Source organism: Lissotriton helveticus, chromosome 2_1 (assembly GCF_964261635.1).
Source record: "Lissotriton helveticus chromosome 2_1, aLisHel1.1, whole genome shotgun sequence".
NCBI lineage: Eukaryota > Metazoa > Chordata > Amphibia > Caudata > Salamandridae > Lissotriton > Lissotriton helveticus.
Genome location: NC_136059.1, coordinates 1,259,184,792 through 1,259,212,093, shown reverse-complemented (window position 1 = coordinate 1,259,212,093; position 27,302 = coordinate 1,259,184,792). Strand labels below are relative to the sequence as shown.

General features: G+C 43.0%; 1 protein-coding gene across 1 annotated transcript in view; it reads right to left on the bottom strand.

Moving 5' to 3' along the window:
• The window catches only part of STPG2 (sperm tail PG-rich repeat containing 2), a 2,154,459-nt gene that overhangs the window by 1,219,182 nt on the left and 907,975 nt on the right, over positions 1-27,302 (bottom strand). Inside the window, exon 11 of the mRNA XM_078677832.1 lies at positions 11,834-11,999. Within this exon, the coding sequence (XP_078533958.1) occupies positions 11,834-11,999 (166 nt within the window). The remainder of the gene's footprint in view (positions 1-11,833; positions 12,000-27,302) is intronic.

Here is a 27,302-nt window from a genome sequence, read left to right as displayed (position 1 = left end):
GGCATGCACCTCTATGCAAATAAGGGTACATCGCTTTAAGATAGTATTGATGAAATAAGGGTGCAAGCACTATTCGTTCTACAGACAGGGCTGCTCAAGCTTTTGCCGCCCCTTCTGTAATACCATACTGCCCCAGATATGCATGAAGTGGGTGTACACTCCCTTTGCGCCCCTGGGGGGCTTTATGTAATACAGCTCAGGATTTCAAAGAACAGACTCTGTACACAAGCAATTGTGAGCGAGAGTCAGTGAATGTGCAAGAGTGACTGAATGAGTGCTTGTAAGGCTGTAAGTGAGACCCAGAATGAATGAGTATAAGAATGTGGGTATGCTTATGTGTGAGTGGTAGTGTAAGGAAGTGAGTATGAGTCAGACTGAGTAAGTGAGAGCTTTAGAGTGAGTGAGGGGGCCGAGAGTGAATGAGATAGGGAGAGAGTATAAGTGAGAGAGTTTGGGTGGGTAAGAGTATGTTTCCGGCCATAGCATATTCAAGATAATTCTTGAATTATGCGGGCACCTAAGATAAAAAGCCTTCTCTGGCATATTCAAGGTAATTCCTGGCACGGCAATATGCATGTACTGATATACTCAAAGTGATTCTGGGCATATGAGGACACCGATGTCAAAATGCTGGTGATACCTTATAGGAGGTCATTCTTGGCAACCATTGCATATTAGAGTGGAGGTCAGGTTGGGGGAAGCAAATCATGAGAAAATGCTGGCTCTGACATACTGGAGATAATTTTGTACACATGGATCACCCAATGGATGCGGCAGTATGAATGGTAAAATTCTGGTACAGGCACATTGTATGTAAATCTTGTTATAAGGCAGTATCAAACGATGGCAGTGGCACACAGGAGATAATCGTTAACATATAGGAGGTATCCAAGGCAAACTTCGAAAAACTGCTGTTTCCCACCATGGTTTAAATTGAAACCTGAAACAAACAAAGGAGTAACCCCATAGATAAAGGATATCAACGAGACGAGAAGGTACCTATGGGAAAAAAAAGAACTTCCTTTTCTAAAAAGACCCCTCACTCACCAACCGAGTTGGTGACATGCTTTATCATTGAGGTCCCACCCGAGTAGCCGAATGCCACCCGGGTGTGCTTAAACACCTAATTACAGTGGAGAAGGATTATTCAGAGTGGTGATGTAAGGGAGTAAGATTAAAAATCGTCTTTATTTAACTCCCTAAAAGTTTAATATGGAGCAATAAGACAATGGTTAAAAGCAAAAGTGGGACACCAAATTAGGTTAAATTGACCAGCGGTGTCTACGTCTAAAATAGAGATCGTAGTGGTATGCACGTGCTAAGGTGCATCCTACTCTGGGTCATCATTAGCAATCTGCACCGTGTACTTACAGTGTGGCAACCTTCTAGCCTTCTGTGAAAGGAACAATCTGAAAGCAAGGGAACACACACACAAACTCAATGTTAATTTGTGTGTCTTGCTCTTCCAGGACCTCTCCTTCGTGGCTCATTAGTGAGCTTTTTTGATGTGGTACATCCCATGCTCCATACATTCCATACATGATGTTTGTATGTGAATTCACAATACAGATGCAACAGTGCGCTCTCATTAGAGAGGTGGAATGCCCACCCTCTAGAAAACCAACCTACAAAGTGCTCATTAGCGTGTGTAGGTGTTTAAAAGCTCGTTAAAAAACTAGCGTGGATTTTTAAACATAGCTACGCAAAAAGAAACGCGCATGCATTCTAATATATGCATGGATTGTCATTGTTACGACTGCTACGACTATTCAGACATGTATGAGGAAAAAAGGGCTTACTAGAAACTAGCTTTGGTCGTGCCCCATGGACACCGTAGGGAAGGGCGCTGGCTCTAGTCACACACTGGGGGTGTAAGAGATGGCCAAGAACACCACTGAACTTAGAGATAAAAACATTCTAGTGTTTGATTATGATTCAGTGTGCTGTGTGCGCTACAAATATCGATATTATTATTATTATATGTGCAGAATAAATCTTTTGTACCTTGAGTAGCGCAATATTTCTTTGCAATTATTAACTACTAGACTGAAAGGACACGTCACACAATGCAACGTTTTCTCGGTTAAAACAAAAGTATCTGGACATCAAAACAAACATTTTTATGAGTGGTGTACAGAAATAGCAGGTATTGTGGATAAAGGGTTTGTAATAGGGTGCAAAAGCAATCTAGTAATGTAAATCGAAATAACTAATAGTGACGCAATTATTTCTAAGGACCTGCATTTTTAAACAAGTTTATTTATTTTATTGGTTTTATTTATTTAAATAATAAATAATGTATTTAAATTATAAATAAATAAACTAATAGTTACGCAATTATTTCTAAGGACCTGCATTTTTAAACAAGTTTACATTCTTTATTAATAATTACCTCGTGCTGAGAAGGCAACTCTGATTTTGTAGGTTTTCTTATAAATGTGTTTATGCATCTACAGAGAACCAATGAGACAGAAGTGCTTCCCCGTGACAAGCTGTAGAACACAAGGAACAACAGAGGAAGAGGTGGGTAAGTAACAAACAAAAAACCTAAACCACTGTTCGATAGACTTCTCCAAGGATCAAAGATTGATCCGTTGGGACGGAGGTAGATCTTGAACCTGTAGGTTTTTAAAGGTCTTCTGAAGGAACTGAACATCAGAGACAATCTTACAGGTTGGTCTGTGCCTTGTGTCTTGAATGACTCCTAGCAACTTACAGTTTTGTATTACAATAGGATATGGTAAGGGAGGAGACCGACCAGGAGTCACTAACCATGGACATTCTAAAAGTAAGAATGCAATTTAAGCCTGTGAACAGAAGCTAAAGTGCGGAATGCATCTGTAAAATGTGGAATGTAGAAATTCTTGGCCATATGGGAAAGGAAAACAATGAAGAGCATTGGCAAAATCAATAGGTGTGGGTTTAATGTGCTAACACATGCGCAATAGAGCAAGACACTTGAGAGAGAGCCAGCAGAAGTAAACCGAGAGGGCTTGAGTGATGAACAGTTTCTCATGCACACAAAAACAGACAATAACATTAAATGAGAGATGAATGCTCTAATGGGTTGAGCCAAGATATGATTGACAAGGTGTCCAGCCAGTGGTATGAAAGCGGGGGGTTGAAGACTGCTGGTGGTTGCAAGGGATGAACTAAACGCCCACTTTATGTACGCTGTTATCAATAGGTCTATTGACAGCTATGCTGTCAAAACCTAGACCTAATACATGGGTGGGGATCCTACCAAAACCTCCCCTAATGGGCAACACTTCTTAGAACGAGATTAAATGGTTAATTGAATCTCCCTTCTACAAAAAACGAAAGGCTCTGCCTGTGTTAATACTCCCTGAAGGAAATGTGTGTGAAGGCTTACTTCATGTACAGTTGTTCCTGTTTTGAATGATTATTGCACTGCAGTGAACCGTACAATAATATTTAAAATGTTTGATGAAGGAAAATTTGGTGTGGGTCTTCTAAGAAACAAGAGGAACCAATAGAAGCAGTGAGCAACGACCTCCAATGCACCACAGTCACCACTGCTTCCTTCCTCTGCAACTCGTCAACTATCACGGAGGCAAAATGATATCTCAAACTAAGACCTAACCTTTATTAGAACATTGAATGTTGAGCGTTCCACTGAAGAAAATAGAGTACTTCGGGATACTAAGGCTGGGAGGAGCCCATAGAGCAACATTCCAATGCTTTTTTCATTTCACGGCTGTTGTTGTGAGCAAAGGCCTCCCTGAGCCTGAGGGGGTTTAAACCCCTTAGAGACCTTTGTTTATTTACAAATTAGTACATTCTGCCCTCTAGGGGAAGAACGTTCTAATAGCCATAGAGCCCTCCGTAGCAGATTCGACTGGCCATTAAAGGCCCTCTCCCTTGTTAAAGGCCCTCACTGGAGTGGACCTTTAATGTCCAGTAGAGCCCGCTGCGTCGTGCTCTAAGGCTATACTATTGTTCATGGGACACTGCACTGTGATGTTGAAGCAAGAACAAATCCCTCAGACCCATATCTAGCTGGAGTTTACATACTGATGTTATCAACTGCGCTAAAAACGCAATTTTAGTACAGAACTAGGCATTGCTTTTCAGCATAGAGATGACCCAGAGGTGCACTGGAGAGATGGGTACTCGGAGTACAAATATTATAACTAAGGGAAACGACCCAAGGAGTATCCATGTAAGATGTATCATTTTGCAGCAATTACACATGCTATTGATAGATAGATCTAGCCATATTACACTTGCCCTTTTTTGTACATGGTTTCCTTGGGCGCTAACCTTTACCCCAAAAGTCAGGTTACACTATTTTATCTGACCTCAGTTTCTGTGAAAACCTGTGGGTGTTGCATCGTTCCAGCCTCATTACTCCTCCTTTATATAAATGACAGGCACTCCATGGCACACATATTGTGGTGCAGTGTTCGACTCAGCTTTCAGTGCAAAACACTTTTTGCACATGAACATTTCTAGGCGCTGCCATTTTTGCCGCTTTGCCATGCATTGCCTCATGCCGGTGCAAACAGATAGTAAATCTGGGTCGTCCAACAACCAGAATCTTACTGCATTAGCCCTCCAGTGGGAAATCCCAGAATTACAACAGTGAAATAAAACCTATTCTACACTTATAAGGAGCCAAGAATGAAGAAAATGAAAGCCTGATAAGTGTTATTGATTGATAGACATTTAAACGAATTGGTCATTACACTGATGCACTGCTAGGAAGAAAGATTAGTCGAGGTATTAGTACATGCTAGTGCCATTAGTTTATGCTCAATCTACTCTCCAGATGGACAGGAGAAAAGTCACTTTGAGCTCGGCAACTTAACAAAATCTTTCTCTATGTGAGAAGTGGTGCCTTGGAGGGGTGGAGCCCTGTGCAGAGAATTACCTAGGAGGTACTTAGGCCCCATTCCTTCTATAAAAACAAACAAAAGCCTGCTGAGGCTGCCACCAAAGTCCTGGGGTATTGTCATACCCCTTCATGGATGTTGGCTCCTTAGAGCCTCCAAAGACGAGCTGGAAACCCACCCAGTGCCCAGGGTTCCAGCTTGCCTCCCTATCGCTGTGTGGTATCGGCTTTTCATCAGGTGGCCGTATGATATTGTGTGACACATGGTGGTACCCTGTGAGAAGGCTGGTCTGCAGACTTCTTTACTACCATTTTTCGTAATGAAGAGAGGTCTTCATCATGTATTTACTCTCCCCTGAGGCAGGCTAGGGAACTTTGGTGCCTCATATGCCACTGCACAGAACAATCTGCCTTTGCAGTCCCTGCAGGCATTCTATAATCTTCACTTCACAGGTGTCACATGTTGCCTCTGGATAAGCTACACGTACGCTGTGATCGAGCAAATACTGTCCCTTTTTCCACCATACGTTTTGAGAGGGAGGCCATACTCCTTGCACATCATTAATTTAAGACAAGCGACCTGCACTTTGCTCCTGATTTTACAGAGAGTGGGGTAGCAAGAGTCCTCCTTCTGTCCAGATTTGAGCCATGTGCCGTGAAGTCTAATTCTGCTTTGGTTCGCGAGTGAGGTATGGATTCATGGTTTCATTCTGCCCTCAACCCCTTCCTCCACCCCTTCTCCTCGGTTTTTGCTGGCAGGTTTTAGAAGCCAGAAGGCAGGAATCAGAACCAACTGTAGGATGTGGAGATGAGGGGAAAAAAGCTCTGGGCTCTGGTGCTGATCATACAGTACAATTGCAGATTTACAAAAACATCTGTGCAAACCAGGAATGAACCTAATAGAATAAATGGCATCAGCGAGAGCTCCTCCTGAAGAAAAGGTGAAGTTACTTACATTTTGGACTCCTCACGACCGTCAGGTCAGCTCTTTGTGCCAAGAGTCAAACACCTGCTAGGACTGCCAAAGCGAAGCTCCAGCGCGACCTGCTCTTCAGGCCGACTGCGACCTTCTGTGATGATCAACAACATGAGAACTGCTTGTTGTACCAACACCAACTATCCGCAAGTATCAACTAAAGTGAAGCTCCAGCATAGACCCTGTCTTCAAGCTACAGCAACGACTGTTTAATGTGCTTGACCTGCTCCTCTCACTGGTAACCTGGTCCTCGTGAACCCCGCCAAAGCGTACAGCACTCTTCGTGCAAGACTTGAGAAGGTAACTATTCAGCTAGACTTACCTTGCACCTGTAGCTGAACCACTCTCCAGCATGGTCAGCTTGGCCTTGCGACTTTTGCCCGGTGTAGTGTGACTAGATAAACTCAAGTGGTGCTTTGTGTTCCTTGATGCCAACTCTAAAAACTCATATCTCAAGGTCTACTGATTGGATTTTGATCATCAAGAATAATTTTATTTATTAAAATGTACTCTATTTTTTTAACACGGTTTGTGATTTTTCTTGTGTTGTAGTTTCACTTTATTACAGTTTGAGTGTTGCAGAAATACTTTACACAATGCCTTTAAATTAGGCCCGACTGCTTTTGTGCCAAGCCAACAGAGGGTTAAGCACAGTTTAATTTAGTGACATTTGTGGTTCACCCTAGCAAGGACTGTGCTTGTTATGTGAGTGGGAACTCCACCACGCTCAACTAATAGCCTAATTTCTCTCCCTATGACAAAACAGAACATATCACACAATACATGTGTAAAACTGAGGATTGATATTTTTAATGTGGACTAGAAAGACATTTTTACTACAAACTAGATTTCCTCGTTGTTTTGCCCAGCAGTAGCACTCCAGTTCAGTGCAGTTGGCCACTCTTCACTAATAATGTTTCATACCATATAGGAGAACATATACTGTGCCAAGCATATATGAGAGGTTTTACTGGATGTGAGAGAACTGTAGTACAGGCTATCCATGCGCCTACTAAAGTAAATCTTTGCACCAGATGAACAAAAGCATGAAATTAAAATGTGTTCTGTAGCTTGGTTCGCAAAACCTGCAGCTGCAGATGTTACTTCATGTGGCAGTAGATTCATCTTTTGAGGAGAAAGGCATTAAAATTACTTTGTGGATCCAGAGTTTCACAAGGTAGTGTACAGCCTCCGGATATACAAAGTCACCTCTGGAATTTTGCTTTCATTACAGGATACTTTTCTCCAAGGATGATTTCATTGCCAAAAAGCATTCCTCAATTTACTGATATGGCCGGTACTGCGCGGATGCGACCCGGAGCCCCTCAGATAGCCTACGACTTATTTAAATTCTGCTGGCAGAAGTAAATCCAATTTGCCAAAAGTCACCTTGCATTTCATCTGAATTTTTAAAATGATAATGCAGTGCATCTTCGAATTCCGATAAGTACATACCTTTTACAAGACTGAACTGTTAAGCAATCACCATTCAATTAGGCTAATCGGTTCGCATTTACAATGATCTTGCTTTCGGCTTTCAGAATACACTAAAGTACATCACAGTATAAATACCAACTGCGGCACAAAGAAGGGTACTCCTGCATATAAGGTTCTCATTGAAGGGACAGTCATGGTCATGACATACTCCCCCCTCTTTGCAAGTTCTGTATTTTCATAGGATAACTTCCTAAAACTCAAGACAAGTGCACTGCTTCTTGGAAGTCTGCTCAGTTCCAAAGGTTGTGTTGGATCTCAGTTTGGTTAGTCGTACTCTGTGTCCAACACCTGCATCGAGGTTCATTGTTCGTTGTTTGTTTTCACATTTGACCTCGAATTCATTTGTGTTTTGGTGTTTCATTGAAACAATAACGCTTTTTCTCACCCTCAAGGCCCCCTATTGCCGGCATACCCTCTTTTGCAGTGAACTATGCATTTTCTACGCGGTCTGCCAGATTTTCAACGCGGTCCGCCAGATTTTCATTTCTGTTAACATCTGCTGCAAACTGTAGTTGTAGTTAGTACTAAGGAAGGTGGATGTCTGATCAAACTTCATTAACATTTTCACTTTGGTACTTCTTGAGGGCAAGGTCTCTTATATGGGTGACCGAGTCGCTCGTTAATATTGTCTTCTGATGTTGCAAACTAGCGCCACAATGGTTGAAAAAAAGGTGCATAGGGTGAGTGCCCAGAACACTTACGCAAAAGCCACTCTATACTACACACTCACAGGATGGCGACCCACAAATTACATAAAGTACACACAGATTTAATCAACCTGATCCCTTAATACTACCAACTATATTCATCCTCACCACCAGCACGGTAACATCACGCCAATGAAAGTGAAACTGGCACAAGTCAACCCACCTAACTCATAAAGGTCGTGTACAAATTGTCATACAAATCGGGAAATGCCCTGTGAACTCTTGTTACATGTTATGCTACGCAGCTCTCCACTACACACACAGAGCCACCAACAGAAAAACACACTTGAGGAAATTGACAGAAGCACAAGACAATTGCATCACAAAAGAGGAAGCCAATGGAAGCCGCTATGAAGTGAAATACCAAAGACACCTTCCTGCACATAAACAATAGTAGTGCAAGGGTGCCTGCACTAGCGTTAGCCAGTACTAGGGAAAACACAGGGGTGCGACTTATTGTAGTAAATATGGCGCATCCCTGCCTTTTTTTAAATGTTGGAGAGCAGTGCTGCTACATTTGGTGCACCTCTCTCCGACATTTTGTTGCATATGCCCCTTTGTCACCAATTGCTATTTGTTCTACTTATTTTCATTAATTTTTATTCCAAAGACGAACTTCTTTAAGAGAAATTTCGTTAATCTACATAAATGACCCATTGTTGAATTTGGAATGTTTTATATATTTTTTTAAATATGTAGCTTCCTGGAATCACATGGATTTCACACCCATTTCCACCAAGTAGGTTGAAAGCCCAAATATCAGAAAAAACCGACAACCACTTAGACAATTGCAAGAAATAGTGATAAAAATGTATTTTTTGACACTCCTCTACTTGTTCTTGTATGCTGGGAAGATGGTAAGCTTAGCACAGGAAACATTTTGGTGATGCCCTGTTTATATTTTTTTTTAAAAAGACACATTCTTGTACAATTCTTTTCTCCATTCCCCCCCACCCCCCAAAAAAAACCTAAATGTTGCTATATTTTAGCTATTTTCCTGGTGCCCTCAGGGGAAACCCTCAAACCCTGGGCTCCTCTAGAACCCCCAGGGTGTTGTAAATATTTGGTGGATACCTTAAATGGAAACATTGTATCAAGCCATAAGCACGAAGTACCCCATTATCAAAAAAGAGCTCAGCACTGAAAGGAGAAACATCTCAGCAGCTGAGAGGATAAGGAAATATATGTTGAATGCCATCCAAGTATACAAGGGTTCCAGAAAAATGTGCCGCTACTTTGGGGTCACTCACCACCTCCCCCAACTGAGTTTGGTGCCAGCCTGGTTGATGAGGCAAAGAGTTGCCTTCTCCAGTCTCATCTTACATTTACTTGTCAAAAGTTCCTGGTTCCATCCTAACTAGTCTTCCTGCAGGTGAAGGAAAAAAAACACCCCACACCCAGTGGCCATTCTTCCAGCTCAGTGAACAATTCTCACATCTCAATAAAATCAAGCACTAGGCTGGCCAGCTGCTGGAGGGTTAACACATTAACCTGCAGGAGCTTCATGCAGGGAAAGGAAACTTTCTAAAAGTTACTTTCCCTGAATATTTATTACAAATCTAACTTTTCGAATTGATTGAACTTTTAATATGTATTAGTCTTTGCATGGCAAGTTTAGCAATTACCTGTCTAAACGTAATGGGTTAAAGGTTATAATGTGTACTTTGACATTTTGAATGAGCCAGCTACATCCCTGCCAATGAAAGTAGCTTTTGGAGTCCAATCACTGGAGAAAAATGTCAACTTTAATATCACACATTCCACTTTTAAATATCAGACACCCTACCTTGTATGTGACAACATGTACATAGGAGTGACTTAATACTTAAAAGTAAGGATTCCCACCTGTCAAAAAGGGTTATTTTGACAGGTTTGGCTGCAGGTTTTTAAGCTACTGTAGCAATGTTTCACAGGCCAATTCTGAGGGTGATTCAATAGTTGCTACAGTTCACAGGTGGCATATAGCTTCCAGTCACTGGGTGTATTTGCTATACCATATAGTAGGTACACATAGGAAAGTTAAATATGACAATCAGGGAAAACTCCAGGCACTTTACTCCTGTTTAGCAGGGGTACAGTGCAAAGAGTTTAAAAACAAGCCAAAATAGGGTCCAGAAAAAGGTACTAGAGCCCATCAGATGCTCCAAACATTTGGTAAACCTACAGGTTCAGGCATCAGCTTCTCAAAGTCGGTAGTATATCCCATTAGTGCAGAGGAATGGGACCTGCGCTTTGCTACTGATCTGATGATCACCACAGAAGGCTTCCAATATCAGGGCGCATATGAAACTAGAGAAAGGACCCAGGCCTAGGAACTCAATTTAGTACCCCAATTGAAGACACCAAAAAATGAGCTAGCCTCCTCAATCACCTCTCATTGCTCTGATGGGGAAGGAAGACATTGTTAAAACTGACTCCTTACGATACTTCCCATGTCAGCACTAAAATAATCCATGACATATTTCAGACATATTTTTCTCTTGCTGGAGTTGTTTTCTGGAGTGAGTGGTGGCACCACACAGGTCACCTTGTTGTAAATCCTAATATTACAGACTAATAGGGGCTGTAGAATATGCAACATATTACAGCATGGATCATCTAATTATTGTGAATGAATTGCCTAATGACTCGTAGAAAATCCAGCATATATGACAAAGAAAAGGATAATGGGGATATGTGCCCAATACTTGTTCTCTTTGAGGCAAAACCATTCCAGACCTTCCATTAACAACAAAAACAGTAATGATTACATATGGCAGGAGACCCTGCAATGTATAGCTGGTACAAAATGACTAAGGAACCCACATTATGTATGGAAAATATGCTTAGACAAGTCCATGCCCTGAAAGGTTTCTGTTGGCCGGAGATTATTGGAATCACTAAACTGGCCAATTATAACATGTAAAAACATCAATTTACCAAATACCTTCAATTAAGACATGCCTCGCTTCCATATATCAAATATCTTACTGGACTCCCTGATTTTAATCCACTAGAAGCCAAACTACAAATGGGAGACATGGGGTTAGAGATGACAACCATGTTTTATCGTTCATTAACCATTTACACTAAAGATACATTTAAATAATTTTAAGCTGGCATGAGAGGAGGACACGAGTGAACTCACAGATAAAGAATGGCTATAGTAGAACAGGAAAAGGCTGCCATTGTCACGCAACTTCAGATAGTTCCTATGAAATATTTAACACCAGGTATACACCGCCTGGCTCAAGATATGGCACTTTGGCTGAATCGACTCCCTTGAGTGCTTGAGAAGTGGAAAGAGCCCAGGAGATTTCTTTAATACCACATGGAGATTCTTCAGAATTAAGACCTTTTCGGAGGCAGTAAGAGGCACCCTAGGGGAGGTAATTGGGTGACAGCTTGATGATAACCCTACATTTTCTGTATTCCACATACCCTCCAACTGGGCTACAAACAAATTAAAACTAGAGCTTCTACAATTGGGGCTGGCAGTTGCTATGTGAAACATCATCAAGAACCTGTGGAGTGTAGATTTACCAAGCTTGGAGTGGTGAGCACGGGGGATTGGCCACTGTCTGACATTAAAAGTGTGTTATGCAAAAGTCCTGTGGCTGTCCAAAAAACATAAACATTTGTAGAGAATAGATGTTACAAATTTTTGTATGGAGTGTTAAGGTAATATCTTTCCTTAACTAAATTTGTAATCAACACATTTCTACATGGAAGGAACAAATGAGACTAAAGGACTGGTGAGAAGGAGATCAGATGGCAGGAAGTAATGAGCTTGAATTAACTGATTTTTGAGGACCTTACCTGGAATATCAATATCACCACCAAGATAAAGACCTCTAGGTGCTGCACTCAGGAACGAGTTTTGCTTTCTTTTGGCCTGTATGGTACGCGGCGGCATATACTGACGTTTACCATGGGATTTCTCAAAGGATTCTTGAACGTCATAGGTTCCAGGAGGTGGAGTATCCTGTAAAACGACAAAGCAAGGAAACAAATGAAAGTAATTTGATAAACCGAAATGGAGAACAAATTACCTGATTATCAAGTAAACAGAACATATATTTATTAAAACACAAATACCATAGATGATTTCATGAGAACCTCTGCAGGAGTTTATTTTGAAATAAATGTAAGTCCTTGTCCAGCACCTCAACTTCATAGACGTTTTTGTGAGTTTAATATTATTTGTGCATAAAGAACAATGTGCAAAATAGTAATCTACAAACACACTTACATGTGTTTGTTTCCATGATGCCATTGAAAGAATTTTACTATGACCTGTTAAAGTGCATTTTCTTGATTTATGCTAACTAGGGCTGAGTTACGTCTCAGTGCCATCTTGCTCATAATGGATGTCGCACTGTTCTTGTTCTCTGTAATACTGTGTCCTGTCTAGGCCTCCTTGATAAGGACCGGTTTGCAGGAACTTTTTGTGCTGCACATCGAGTAAGCTCCTTCCAGGGTGGCCAGTGTGGAACGCGCCTGATTACCACGCCTCCTCGTAGATAAAATTGTAGAGCATCGACACAGTACGCCCTTCATCCTACACTTATAACATATGGGGAACCAAGAACCACAGCTCTCCATCCAGTTTCAAACCAATAATACCCTGAAGAAGTTCATTCCTTAATGAACGAAATGCGTTGGCTGGAGCTCATGTTGTCTGATGACGTTTAAAATAAAGGATTACCTTACATAAAGGAATTGGTCAGTCTTACTTATTAGAAAAGACACTTTGGGAGTGCACCTCTCCACACTTGTAGAGTTTCTATTCTGCTTTGCAGTTTGCAGCTAACAACGGCAGGTGCAGGAGTTGCATGTGCACATCATCTCTCATCACTTTGGGATAATTACAAGAGGAACATAGCAGTGAGGTGCGGCTACTGCGGTCATCCGTTGTTTGTTGCTTATTATCCCTATCTAAATGCCATTAGCATGGAGGAGACTGAATTAATATTCATGTAGTGAGATAGTGCTTAGGTGGCAACGTTGCTCTATAAAGCAAAGTTCTGATTTATTGAAATTGTAATTAATTGACTCACACCATGATGAGTCTACAATTTCTATGATGTTCTATGAAAATATTTCCTACATAAACCCTAAATTTTGGGTGTGAGCCAGAACTTCTCTGAGACCTTTCTGATGCTTCTTAGATTGCTGTCCGATTTATTGGTGACTTTGCTATTCTTTGGAAACTTAGGATATTTTGAAATGCTCATTGTTCTGTATTGCCCTATTACTGGGAGCCTTCATGGCAATGGCGTTATGCATCTGCACTTTACAACTTCTGAACTGTACCTTTTACATTTTTTGTAATACAGCTTTATACATTTTCTAATTCTGCCCTAGAACTTACTTATTGAGTCAGTCCTTTCTAATTTAACTGTGCTTTTTGATGTGCTGATTTCTACCATATCTTGGGACATACTGCATCATCAAATTGAAGTTTAACGCCATCCAATTCCAACCCTCCCCGTGGGGGAACTATTGAGGCGACTTTTAGAGTGGTAAGATTTTAGAGGTGCTTCATGCTCACCCTGGACTATTTCGCAATTATTTAATTGCAATTATCAATTCATTTTCTATAGCACTAAGTGCTGTAGGACATCAGACTGCTATACATCACGGATCACAGTTATGCAATTACTACTGGGGCCAACTGTAACTTTGAGTCGACTCACAGAGTGATATGAAGGAAGAATAGAAGTCTGGGAGGTTATTGAACATAAAAACTACAAAAATATAAAATCAAAAATGTAGACTGTAAAAAAATACACACACAACGTATCCAACAGCAATAATTTCGATCTATTAAACATGCCCTATCTAGTCACACTCACTTCTCATTTACTGAGTTGCATAAATTACCATTTTAACTCAACTCAAACGAAGGCAACAATTTGACTCTGGTATTGGATGCACAGTGTTATGTGTTATGTTTGTAGGTAAATATTTCTGCAATGATTCAAACAGTTTGTGAGTGAAATTCTATATGCATGATTTTTCACCATAATATTAAAAAAGATAATGGGGTCAGTCTCACACCTAACGTTTGCAAATATGTGGCCCCATAAAAGACTGTGCTTGGCTATTTAGTGGTTAAGGACTTTGCTTTATTTCCACATTGTGAAAACAAATGAATTATTAACTGGGGTGGTTGTGAGAACTCATTAAGAAATATTGTCACTATTCTGTATTATTCCCAGTTAGGTTTCTTTATCTCAAACACAGAGCAGTTAGGCTTAACTCAAGGGAAAACAAGGGTAAAGCATTTATCAGTACCAAAACAATGAATAAGTAAGCAACATGTACAAAATTCCATTCCACATTATGAAAATAGAATATATTTTTATCTTCAAATAGACACCAAAACAACAAAAATGGAGCCAACTAAAGTAATGATTTTATAAAGACTTTCATAAATCACAGCTTTTCACTCCAGAAAGTTTCGAAAAGTTTTTAAAGTTTGCAAATCACTGTTTTTCACTCTAAGGGGCCGATTCAGATTCCGATTCCGGTTGGAACGTGTCGGCCGGATTCCTTTCTGACCGAGCCATTCCGATGGAAAGGAATCTGACTCGGATTTCCGGATTGCCTACGACGGGCTGGAAGAGCCCGTCTGCCATCCGGAAATCCTCCAGTACTCCCCCGGTCGCCTCTTTACGACCGAGTGAGTACGATGGCAGTTTTTCACTGCCTTTTCGTGCCGGTGTGTCCAGCAAGAAAAGGCAGTCGGAAACTGTCTCTGGGTGCGACCAGCAGGGCCCCCATGGGTCTGAGGCCACCGAATGGCGGCCTGGGGGCACCTATGGTGCCCCCACGTTGATCCCTACACCAAGTGGCAGGCACCTTGGGGTGCCCGCCACAGGGTGTAGGGATGAACTGCACCCCTGCATGTCACAATGGAGGCATGCATTCCGCTCAGAATACATACTCCCATTGTGAAGCATACAAGTGCGACCGAACCCTGTTTGGTCACATCGTACTTGCTGGGCGTTAACCGACCACAGCAGGTCGGTCGGTTACGGCTCCTGACCGATGTCGGACGCACTCAGGTCTGTCAGACATCGGAATCGCCCCCTAAGTTGTAGCTTATGTGCTCAAATGTGAGGGTCCAGGGCAAAGTAAGAGTTTCAATCTGACTGCAATGGAAGTCGCTGTCAGATACGGGTGCCTGGTTGGTCCGGTCTCGATTTTCCCTTTGCACTCAATTTTCTCATTGGCGGTGAGATCAGTGAGGTCAACTACAGCTGAGGGCTGGCCTTGGGTTCAAAGTTGATGGGTCAGTGAAGTCCAGGGGTCTGGTGAAACCATGGTTCTCAATGGCGTTGAGGCTCTTCACAATCTAGCAAGTAGAGGTAGTCTATGAGCTTTGGACTCTGTGTTTTAATAAACATTATATTTTTGTTTGGCTCACAAATCGCCATCCTGTGCAGAGAAATACCACATTGTAGCACTAGCTAAGGGTCTGGGACATTAGAGGGATTTCATGGGGGCTAGGAACCATTCTCTTGGTACACCAATGGAGTTCAGGGCTAGCTGGTCTGCAGGAAACTTTGCAGGCACAGGGATTCTTGCGCCTTTGTGTCATTGAACTTTAACAAGAGGCTAGCCAACTAGCCCTTGGAGTCCACACAGCAGGTCTAGCCCCTGGGGTCTCAGTCCATGGGGAAACGGGTGAAACAACACAGGTTCAGTCACTGGTGTCCGAGGAACGCAAGCACAACCATGTTTGCCTTAACCACATATATGCCTTAACCATGCATATATGCATGCTTAAGGCAGAAGGTTGTCTAGCTGCTGGAATTGGCGGGCTAGGGATGAGGAAGGATTGAGAGAGGACGCGGTTAGGTAAGTGGCACTGGGGCAGGGTTTTGTGGAGAGGTGGGGTCGTTTTTATGGGTTGTGGGGTAGTTTTCAGGGTTGGGGGGTTGAGGTTGTTTTCATGGCTGGGGGTGGGGACATTTTTATGGCTCAGGGGGGTCGGGTAGCCTTTAGGGCTTGGAGGGGAGCAAGGTAGATTTTTAGGGTTAGTGGTGTTGGAGAAGTTGTGAGGGCTCGGGGGATCGGGGATGTTTTTATGGCTGGGGGCAGGGTACTCTTTAGGGATTGGGGTGGGGGTTGATTTTTAAGAGGGAGTGGGTAGTTTTAGGTCTCAGGGCGGGCCGTTTGGGGCTATGGTCGGGAGGCAGAGATCGGGGTATTTTTAGGGTTTGGGGGGCAGGTAAGTTTTTACTGCCCAGTGAAAGGTGTTGGTTTTCAGAAGGGAGGGGGAAGTTTTAGGTCTCAGGGCAGGGATTTGGGAGGCCATTTTAGGGCTGTGAGAGGGGGCAGAGATAGTCTTAACCATGCATATATCTTTGCCATAAATGCCTTAACAATGCATATTTCATTGCGACGGCATGCGTGGAAAAGGCATATGCGTGGTTAAGACATGTGGGTCAGACCGCGTGGAAACGGCATGTGTGGTAATCGTATGCATGGTTACGTCACACAACCCGCTCCATGGGTTCGACATCAGGAGCAACACCTTTCTTTCTGAAGTCCTGTCATAGTCCAGTAGATGCAGCAGTTGCAGTCTTCCTTGGTGTAGCCTTTCATTCTGGAGTGCACAGGTTCAGCAGGTGCAGTCCTTCTTCTGTTCTTTCTGAGCCCTAAAGACTTCGGAAGCAGGAAGCCAGGGGTGCCTTTTATGCACATTTCAAGTGTGATGGTAGCAAGGACTTCCTAGCCATGGGGCTTCAATTCCTAAGGGGCAACCCAATCAGTTTTAACATCGTTTCCATTGTGATTGGCAATAGTCAATAAAACAGTGCATCTCTCTACCCAAATCGAAGATCTCCGGTCCCTTCTTCCCTAGGTGAGAGCTATGGGCACACCCCCTGAGGTGTGTCCAGTATAATGAGCCACCCATCCTGGAAAAACTCTTACAGCACAGGAACCAATAACTATCGAATTACCATACCTATCGAATTACCCTGGATACAAGAGGGTACAGTCCAACTGCGGAGTAACAGATATACTGAATCTCGCAGCACACTTGAAATTCAATACAGAGCTAAAAACTTGAAATTTAAATTAAAAAATGAGCCCTGATGAAGTCCACTGAAGCTGGACGACACGCGTTGGCTGCTTGGCTGTTTTTATCACAAAAGAAGAATAAAGAAATGTAATAGTAACAACATTGGATGGACCAAATTATTTGTGGAACTGGAGTTTGGTGTTGCATTTCACATTTTTGATAAATTTAACTTTGGTTGTGTAGACTGCTCTATAGAGACAGCGGGAGCAGTGGTGGTGCACATCACTGGAGCATAATACTCCAAGTATTTGGACTTTTTGTGGGATATTTGTGTGGGAAACTTTTGTTTCTTCCTTAGGGGGAGGTGCGTCACATACACACAGTGGTGTGTATGTATGTTTTTGCTGTTTAATTTTTTTATTGCCAACTGCTAATACACTGGGTCAAAGTCAAAAGTTAAGGCAGACTACGATGGCGCGCCGGTCAGATACAGGGACCAGGTTCATCCCAGTGAAAAGTTTACTTTCTGATGTAGAAACATTTATGGAGTAAAAAAGATCATCGACGAATAGTCGGTGGGGCAATTTGGATACGAAGTAGGGCTCGACAATGGTGGGTTGCTGAAGAGTGGGGTCTCAGTGCAGTCATTGAGGTAGGTGGGAAAGCTCCGAGCAGGTGAAGTCCGAAGTCTGTGAACAGGAAGGTCTTGAAGTCGATCGTATGCTGCTCATAGTTGGTTCAGATGAAGCCTTCTACATTCCGACTTACAAAATATTCTGGATGACAGGTCTCCTTCAAAAGGGTAAACCAGCAAGATGAGGCTGACCAGCAATTCAACGTTGATGGCTGCAGCCTCTACGACAATCTCAGTCTCTGTTAGTTATCCAGGCAGAAAGTTGGCAAAAAGTTTTTACGTACCACATCTTGCGGTTTGGGGACAATAGGGGTACACTCTAACACCAGCCAAGGGTTCAGGACCTGGGAGGCACCAATTTGGATTATGGCTCACCTCAACAGAGGCTTGCAGCAGGGTACAGGTCAGGTCCCATTGGTACTGGTCAGCTGGGTAGTTTCAGGAAAAGGGGCTATGAAAGCTTGTTGTTTCCCCGTTGTTCAAACAGGAGGTCAGTCAAATGATACTTGGAATCACTTTTTGGGTGCTGGGTTCAAGGCAAGCAGGTCCAAACTTCATTCAGGGTCTTCAGACAGTAGGGTAGTCCTTCTGATGCTTCACAGGTGCAAGAGTGTTCTGCTGAGATGTTCTGGGGCTGTCACTTTTATACCCAGTGTTACCTACTAAACCAGTTCTGTTCTGTTCCTCTCCTCCCTCTGGGTTTGATGCGAGTCTGACTAGAGAGACAAAGGTGAGGCAGGCTAAGTGGGCGCTTCATCTGCTAGTGACAAGGTAGGCATCCTTTGAGGCTCAGGAAGCGGCTTGGCTCAAGGCTTAGGTCATATTGTCAAGGGTGGAGTTCCCCTCCCCGCACCTAGCACCCTTTATCCACTGTCTGGGAGCAATACACATCTCATCACAGGAGAGCCAGTAGGGGCCAGGTGCCAGCTGACCACTGGATTGAAGACTGTGTGGTTTTAGGCAGAAATATGACAACTTTCTTACAGTGTAATTTCCAAAAGAGCAATTTAAAAGCTGACTTTACAATTTATTTGGATTTTAAACTGCTATTAAATTATTACATGAACAGTTTTTTTACCTACCCCTGAATTGAATTTAGCATGTAAATGTAAAAGTGTAAACCAGTTTTAGCCTATTGGAGAGCCAGCCTTGCTGCTGTGAAAAACAACTTTAGAGATTTTACTGCCAGGACACGTAAAATATTAAATATACATGTCCTACTTTATAAATGCTATGCGCCCTGGTCTGCGAGCATTTAGATCCTACTTGAGGGGTGTCTTATAGGCAATATAAAGGAAGATTCAGGTCCGGTAAAGGGTTGTTTTGCTAGGTTGTAATTGCAGTGTTTTTTTTTTATTAAACATGTTTTTGGCACTTTCAGGTATAAGAACCAAAACACCATTGTGTCAAACTTACAATGCTCATGCAATTGCAGTGCCATACCGTCCCTCCCCAAACAGTCAGGGGAGCTCATAGAAAGATAAGCTGGAGGGTGTGGCACTCAAATCAATGACAAACAAAGGTCAGCCGTATTAACAATGAAACAAATGTATCCACTCTCATTGTAAAGGATGGAGTCGACCCCAAATCCCCTGTGCCAGGTGTCCACTTCACCCATTCCTTTTTGGGACAGTGCAAAATGCATGCTCAATGTGCCACCTAGAAGGTACTAAATACAATAAACTCAGTGTTGACCTTGCAGGGGGTACAAACACCTAGGAAACTTGTTGGGGGTGATATGTTGTGCTGACAGGGACGGACTTGACCGCGATCTTAGAAAGATAACTTCTACGGCAGGTTGTGCCTGTAGTGCTACCGTATCCCGGGCGGTTGTCATCTGGACTGAGAAGAAAACTGCCCTCTGCCTGTTGTGGTACTACGGGTCATGTGGAGTAGCGTTATGTGGCCGTTCGAGTCTTATGTGTCCTGGGAGTAGTGAGTGTGAGATACATCTCTCATTGGAGGTGTCCCCCGCTCTATAGAATGTAGCCCTAGGGTATCATTGGAAGGCCGAGGCCGCACCTCCATGATCAAGAAGGAAGGCAGCTACTGAGTGGCCTCTCTGGCAGTGTGGTGAGGGATGTGGAAAGAGCCCCTGGTCAGGGGCGGAAATATTTCATGTGAGGAGGGAATTGCCCACATCCTCTCAGATTAATCTATTTGGTCATTAAGTCGATGTATGACATTCTCATAGGCAGCTATGTCATGCATTGCCTGAGACCATGTGTGAAAAATAGCAGTTTAAAAATGCACACTCAGGCTGCAACAGTAGTCCTGGAAACAGGTTTAACAGTGTTAGCTTAGTGAGTGGCATAAAGAGCGTTTCATCCCACTAGTAGCATTTAACTGGGTACCATACACTAGGGATTTACAAGTGAATTAAATGTGCCATTCAGGGCTCTGCCAATTCTAACATGTTTACAGAGGAGAGCACAAGCAGTTTACCACTGGTTAGCATGAGTAAAGTGCGCAGAGTCCTATGGCCAGCAAAAATGGGTTCCACAAAAAAGCAAGAATCTTGGGGAATACCACCCAAAAGACAGTAAACAATTTACAGCCACTTGTGAAGCGAAACTAGAAGATTAACTTTGTGGCAAGTTATTCTCAGGATCCACATTGCTTTGGTACACTTACTAAATAAATAATATGATGACCATATTAGGGGACAGCTTACTAGAATTTGGCAGCACAATTTTAATAGTTTTCACGTATGTTCTGGGTTCACATTCAGTAACCTAGATTTTGGGGTCTATCAATAGATTTTAGGGCCCTGCTCCTTTATTTGTAAAGGGACACATATTTGGCAAGGCCCATGTAGTTGATTTTGCTGCAAGCTTGTTTATAACCTATAAAAGAGCAGACTGTTGCTCCCTATTTAAGTCAGTTTGGATGACAGCAAATTCAATGTAATCTTGGGACACACAATTACTATCAAAATAGAATCTAAAAAAGACATATGGTAAAGCTGGTGCGGGATTTGAGACTCCTTAAAACATTTAACTTTACACTACCCTATTACCTTATGCTTACAATACAATATTTCAAAATAGCAATGGTGGTCTGAGAATTCCAATTTATTTTGAAGTTTAGCCGCACTTCTTACAATGTAGGCTCATTGAGTTACATGCAGGTAAGCAGCCAGGCAGGATCATACAATGGATTAGATTTGCTCAGCGGTTTCACCATACTGCTTATGCTCCTATTTTTGTAAACTTTATCCATTTATACAGTGAGCAATTTATCTGGATATAGAGATCTGGTACAAGATTATTTGTTGCGAATGCAGATTTCATCTCTGATTAAAACTGAAAAACTAATGAGAGAATCATAACAATTTGAATACTGAATTGTCGCCGTGAAACGTAAACTCAAGAACTTAGTTTGCCCACGTTATTTCAAATGAAATTGATTTTTCCTTAAGCAGTGAGCTAAAGGAAATAATGGGATTCAATTTCTTTAGTGGTCTTTAGTAAGCATATTTCACGCAACAATAAACACATGAAACATTCAATAATTCTCATTAGAGGAAAACAAGAAGTCGTACTCATTTTCTAGAGCCAGAGATGATTATGCGGTATACTATGATCTTTCTGGTGATCCTAATATGAGGACGCACTGCTATTACGATGCTGACTTTTGTAACATGTTTCATTTGTTTTTTTCTATCATTCGTGGTGGGTGATAAGGTTATATTATACTTTTCTGCCAGAGTAAAAGTAAAGAAGACTTTAGTCATAATTGAGGCTTCGGTCTTGTAACAGAATCAAGCATTTTCAAGGATTACGGCTGCCTCGGAACAAGGCTGGTGAGGTGGGGGGATGAAGAAACTCTCTCCTCTGTCCTCTTCATTCAGCACCGGAAGTACCCAGGCTCCCAGACTCTTCCATCCAATCACGACACTGCATGAGCAGCATTGTGAATGGTCTGAGCGGGATGTTTGGCGGCTCAGGCAGTGCCTGGGAACCTAGGCATGTTCTCCACCGGGCTGTGAAACACAGCCAGATGGAGAACACATTAAGTGAGCATGACTGGGCGACCCAAGAGGACCAGCCAAAAGTCATGCGCACTTAGGAAGTGCAAAGCACTCCTCACTCTGCTCTGGCGAGCTCAGCACCGCCCCACCCCGACCTGGCTCAGAGTCCCGCATAGATAAATGATAATAATGTTTTGTTATTTTCATTTTATTTTTATTTTTTGCACTGCTCAAAGAGCAGTGAGACAACGCTTCTCTGCCTTAGCAGAGGAGCCGCCACTGGGATTAAGTCTACTTTAATGTCTTGAAAAAGCTCTGTGAAACAACTCCTGTGCATTTAACATTAGTAACATGTGGACACTAAATTTAAAAAGCAAAGACTTCAGGCTGGCATCTGACCTAACTAGAGAGGCTGATCTTTGTCAAATGAAATCGAGTGGCAAGACCTATAATTTAAGGGCAAGAGTTATTTGCCTTAAACCGCTGTATTTTACAAAGTAGTTTTTTATTGGATTTCAGTCATAATCACAGCACTTATTTGGAGAGATTTTATTAAATGTTCCCAAATAACATTTCTTGCCGTCTGACAGTAGAAATAATAAAATGTAGGCAAGAAAACATGATGTTTTGACAAACTATCTGGAGTATAAGGTAAATCAATAATACCAGAAGCGCCGAGCTCCAGTGCCTGTCAATTATCCTGCAAACTCTCCCTGCTTCTTATCCTTGTGCGCGGTACTCGCAATGCCGAAGGCAATAGTAAAGCGTGAGCGAGCCTGTGAAAGTGACCGGCCTCGGCCTCCTCTTGTTTGACGCCGAAAAGACAGGAACGTTCGAATTCCCTTTTGGAAAGTTCTCGAAGACTTTGTATCCGAGCCAGAGAGCAAAGAAAATGTGACACACCGCTCGGGAACTGGAATGTAGGTTATTGCGAAGGGCCGAAAATTGTGTCTACCTGTGTAATGTGTAAATACGACATTCCTCCTTGTACAAGGGTTCGGTGTTGTATGCAAGACCTGGTGTGGCATTGCCAGTCTGTTTTATCCTGATTAGAAAACAATTTTACCAACGCCTCCATGCTCAATAAAAACAGATTGGGTCGATTTATGAAAGCGTTAGGCATTAATAACACCGAAGAGTTGGAATAAAATAGATTTTTCGAGCATCTCCTGAAGTGTTTCACAGGCTCCCACCAAATTATATTTTACATATTTAATACATATTTATTAAATGCATCTCCTTATTAAACGCAGTTCGTCGGCCTTCACAATTCCTATTGAGGGTGCATCATTTCAAATATAGACATACTACATTTTCAGACATTTTAAATATATTTATGCTGTTGCATCCGAGTTGCATCTTTAAAAAAGAGAGATGTTGGGCCCGATTCACAGAACTAACTTAAGACAAAATCCTAAACTTATTACCATTTTGGTATTCACAGAAGGCACTTACTCGTTTTGGTATTCACAGAAGGCACTTACTCATTTCAGTATTCACAGAAGTTAGGAGTCCTAACTTTAGGACTCCTAAATGCCTTCTGTGAATACCAAAAGTCTTAAAGTTAGGATTTCTAACTTTACTACTCCTAAACTGAGAAAAATCCTAACTATAAGACTTTCGGTATTCACAGAAGGCATTTAGGAGTCCTAAAGTTAGGAGTCCTAACTCTACTACTCCTAAACTGAGAAAAATCCTAACTTTAAGACTTTTGGTATTCACAGAAGGCATTTAGGAGTCCTAAAGTTAGGAGTCCTAACCTCTGTGAATACTGAAATGAGTAAGTGCCTTCTGTGAATACCAAAATGAGTAAGTGCCTTCAGTGAATACCAAAATGGTAGTAAGCTTAGGATTTTGTCTTAAGTTAGTTCTGTGAATTGGGCCCACTGAGCCCAGAGTGTAGTATCCTTTCATAGCATTAATATTAGTGGAAGTAGTTCTTACAGTAGCAGCAGTAGAAGTATTTCCAATATTGTTAATAATACTTGCTTACAAAATAATATATGCCTCAATCCTTCAAACATGGTCATAAAAAAGTATTACTATTATTATTATTATTATTTTTGTAATCAACTGTTATTCCTTTCTTTCTATCGGGTGAGCTCTCCTTATCCTCCATCCTCTGCCAGCCTCCTCTCTCTAGGTATTGCCTCATCTAAGTTTCATAATTGCCTGCATTATTCTGTATTATTTTAGTGCAGTAAATTGCCCAGCGTCTGTTTCATAAATTGCAACCCCCTTCTTTGACATCATTCCCTGTATCCTAACTATATTTTATCTATCTCCTCTAGGCTCTCTACTATTACTTCTTAAAACATGACCCCTGTTTACACAAACACCAATTTCTTCAAACATAGAGATGAACAACATTGCTGGCCTTACTTGTTGAAAGTGAGCCTTTCTCAGATGGGAACCAAAAACGCTTTCCTTGGAAGAGTGTATAGACTACAGAACATTACAACATGTTACATGGACTGAGCTGAAGTATTATCACACTACAGGACGTAAAGAGCCACCTGGAATGGAATGGAATGGAAAGAGAATTTATATAGCGCGATGGCTACCCAAGGGCGTCCCAGCGCTGTAGAGGAAAAATAGTGGGTTGAGCAGTAGAGGCTGAATATTGAGGAGCAGAGAGAAAATTTAGATCGAAGTTTTATTAAAAAGCCAGGTTTTTAGAAGTTTTCGAAAGGTGAGCAAATTGGATTCTGATCTGATAGGGAGAGGGAGAGAGTTCCAAGTCTTGGCCAGATTGTAAGAGAGCGAACGGCCTCCACATCTGGCACTTCTAATGCGTGGTACTGAAGTGAGGTGGGAGGTCGCGGATCTGAGGGGGCGGGTGGGAAGATAGGCTTTCACCAAGGGGCGATTGATGGAAAGGCCTGTTCCCCAGTAAGAGCGATGTGCAATGCAAATGCTCTTGAATTCAATTCTGGCTCTCTCAGGGAGCCAGTGGAGGTCTTTCAATCTGGCTTTGACTGAGGTTCGACGAGGGATGTTCAGAAGGATTCTTGCCGCGCAGTTTTGAATGATTTGAAGTTTGGTGAGTGTGGACTGTGGGGCGCCAAGATATAGGGCGTTGCCGCAGTCGAGACGCGAAAGAATCAGTCCTTGGATCATGATCCGTCTTGAGTGGAACGGGAGGAGAGGGAGAATTTTTCGAAGTAGTCTCAACAGCCCGAAGCAGGTGGCAGAGAGCATGGTTGCTTGGTGGTTGAAGGTGAGAGTATGGTCGAGCCAGATGCCTAGACTCTTGATTTGCTCCTTGGGTTGCGGGGGTCACCTAAACAGAGGGGCCAGATGGAATCAATGGATTTCGTGATGTTATTTCCAAGGAGCATTACCTCTGTTTTATCCCCGTTAAGTTTTAAATAGGAGCCCGACATCCAGGCGGCGACAGCTTCCAAGCATTTGTGAAGGCTGCGGTGGGAGTTGAAGGGGGGATCCAGCGCTACCACCAGCTGTGTGTCGTCCGCATAGGTAACAATTTTTACACCGAAGGGGCGGACGACATCAGCTAGAGGACTGAGGTAAACATTGAAAAGGGTAGGACTCAGGGAGGAACCCTGAGGCACTCCACAATTAAGAGGTTTACTGGAGGAGGTAAACTCCCTCTCAAATACTTGGAAGGATCTGTCTGTGAGGAAGGATCTCATCCAAGTGAGTGCTGTTCCTGACACTCCTATCATACCAAGGCGGTGGAGTAGAATGCTATGATTTACAGTGTTGAAGGCGGCACTCAGGTCGAGTAGGACGATGGCCGTAGACCCGCCACCGTCCAAGATCCTTCTTGCCTCCTCCGTCACTGCGATCAGGGCAGTCTCTGTTCCATGACAAGGCCTGAAGCCCGTCTGGGTGGGGTCCAGTATGTTATTAGATTCCAGGAAGTCGGTCAAGACAGAATTGACGTGCTTCTCAAGAAGTTTGCTGAGCCAAGGTAGGAGGGAGATAGGTCGATAGTTAGAAGGATTGGATTGATCAAGGCTGGGTTTTTTTTAGTAAAGCTTTGACCATAGCTTTTTTCCATAGAGGCGGGATGATGCCAGTCTGGAGGGAGGAGTTGAGCAGGTCTTGGATGGTGGGTGATATCTGACTGGCTATCGGGGTGAGAACCCTCGGGGGAGCTGGATCGATGGGTGATCCAGATTTGACCTGTCCCATGATTTTTTCTAGGTTGATTAGGTCTAGTGCCGGAAGGCTATTGAGAGCGTTAAGTAGGACTGTCGTGGGGCCTATGTCGGCGGGGTGGCAGAGTGAGGGAAAGAGGAGTTGATGACTTCTATTTTATGGTGAAAGAACTCCGCTATTTCCTCACAATGGGTCTGGGTATTGTTGTGAACCTTTGGGGTCTCGGGAAGTTGCAGGAGGGATTTAGCTATCCAGTAGATCTCCTTGGGTTTAGACGCTGCTTTGTCTATCTTTTGTTCGTAGTATTTGGCCTGCGCTAGTCGGATATCTGCTTTGTAGTTTTTAATAGCTGCTCTATAGCTCGCTTTGTCTGCTGGAAGGTAATCGAGGCGCCATTTCCACTCGATTCGTTTGCAGGCACGTTTGGCCTCCCGTAGATCAGTCGTGTACCATGGGGCTGTTAGATTGCCCCGCTTGGGATGGATACTTTTTAGTGGGAGTACTAGATCTAAGGAGCTAGTGATCCATCTGTTGCCCTGGATGGGATTGGACGAGTTAATGGGTTTTGTGCGCTGTAAGGAATCCTGCCACTCCGGTAGGAGAATTTTTTGCCAGTTGCGTGACTGTTGAATCGTCGGGGGTTTGGGAGGTGGGTGATAGGGGAGGGTCCAAGTGAATGGGATAAGAAAGTGATCAGACCAGGGGAGGGGGGAAGGGTTTTTAACGTGAAGGTTGGGACAGTTGCTGAAGATGGGGTCTAAGAGATGGCCTTTTTGGTGAGTGGGCCCAGGGACATGTTGATGTAGATCGAGGGCGTATAGACTGGAGGAAAGTTCTCTGGCGGTGGGGTCGGTCAGGTCATCCAAATGGATGTTGAGGTCGCCCAGGATTGTAAAGTTAGCAGAGCTGAGTGCAAGGTTTGCAGCTATCGGGGCAAGGTTAGAGAGAAATTGACCCTGTGCCCCTGGCGGGCGGTATATGAGCATACCCGAAAAGGTATGAGTGGGGCTGAGTTTTATAAAGAAAGGGAGACATTCACTGTCTGGAAGATGCACAGGGGTGCTGGTGACTTCGTAGTCTGCTTTATGGATTACTGCTAGGCCACCGCCAATTCCTTTTTTACGGTCAAGGCGGAGTATTTGGTATCCAGGCGGGAGTGCTTGTACCAGATCGGGTTCTGAGTGTTCCTGCAGCCACGTCTCTGTGACGAAGAGGATGTCTGGGCTTATTTCTTCTAACATTAGGGAGATTTCCGTGGAGTGTTTGGGGAGTGAGCAGCAGTTGAGCAGAAGCATAGAGTATGTTGTGGGTTTCATTGACAGATAAAGTGCAAAATGAAAGCCACACTGGTTGCAGGTAGGATGTTTTATAGATGGGTTCCATGCGTGTAGGCAGGGTGACTCAGCTGCCTGGTTTAGTTGACGAAGGGATAGGGAATTGTAGGTAATGATTTGGCTCGATGGCTGAGCAGGGGGAATGGCCCCTGGCCTCAGGCGGTCGCGGACAGGCTTAC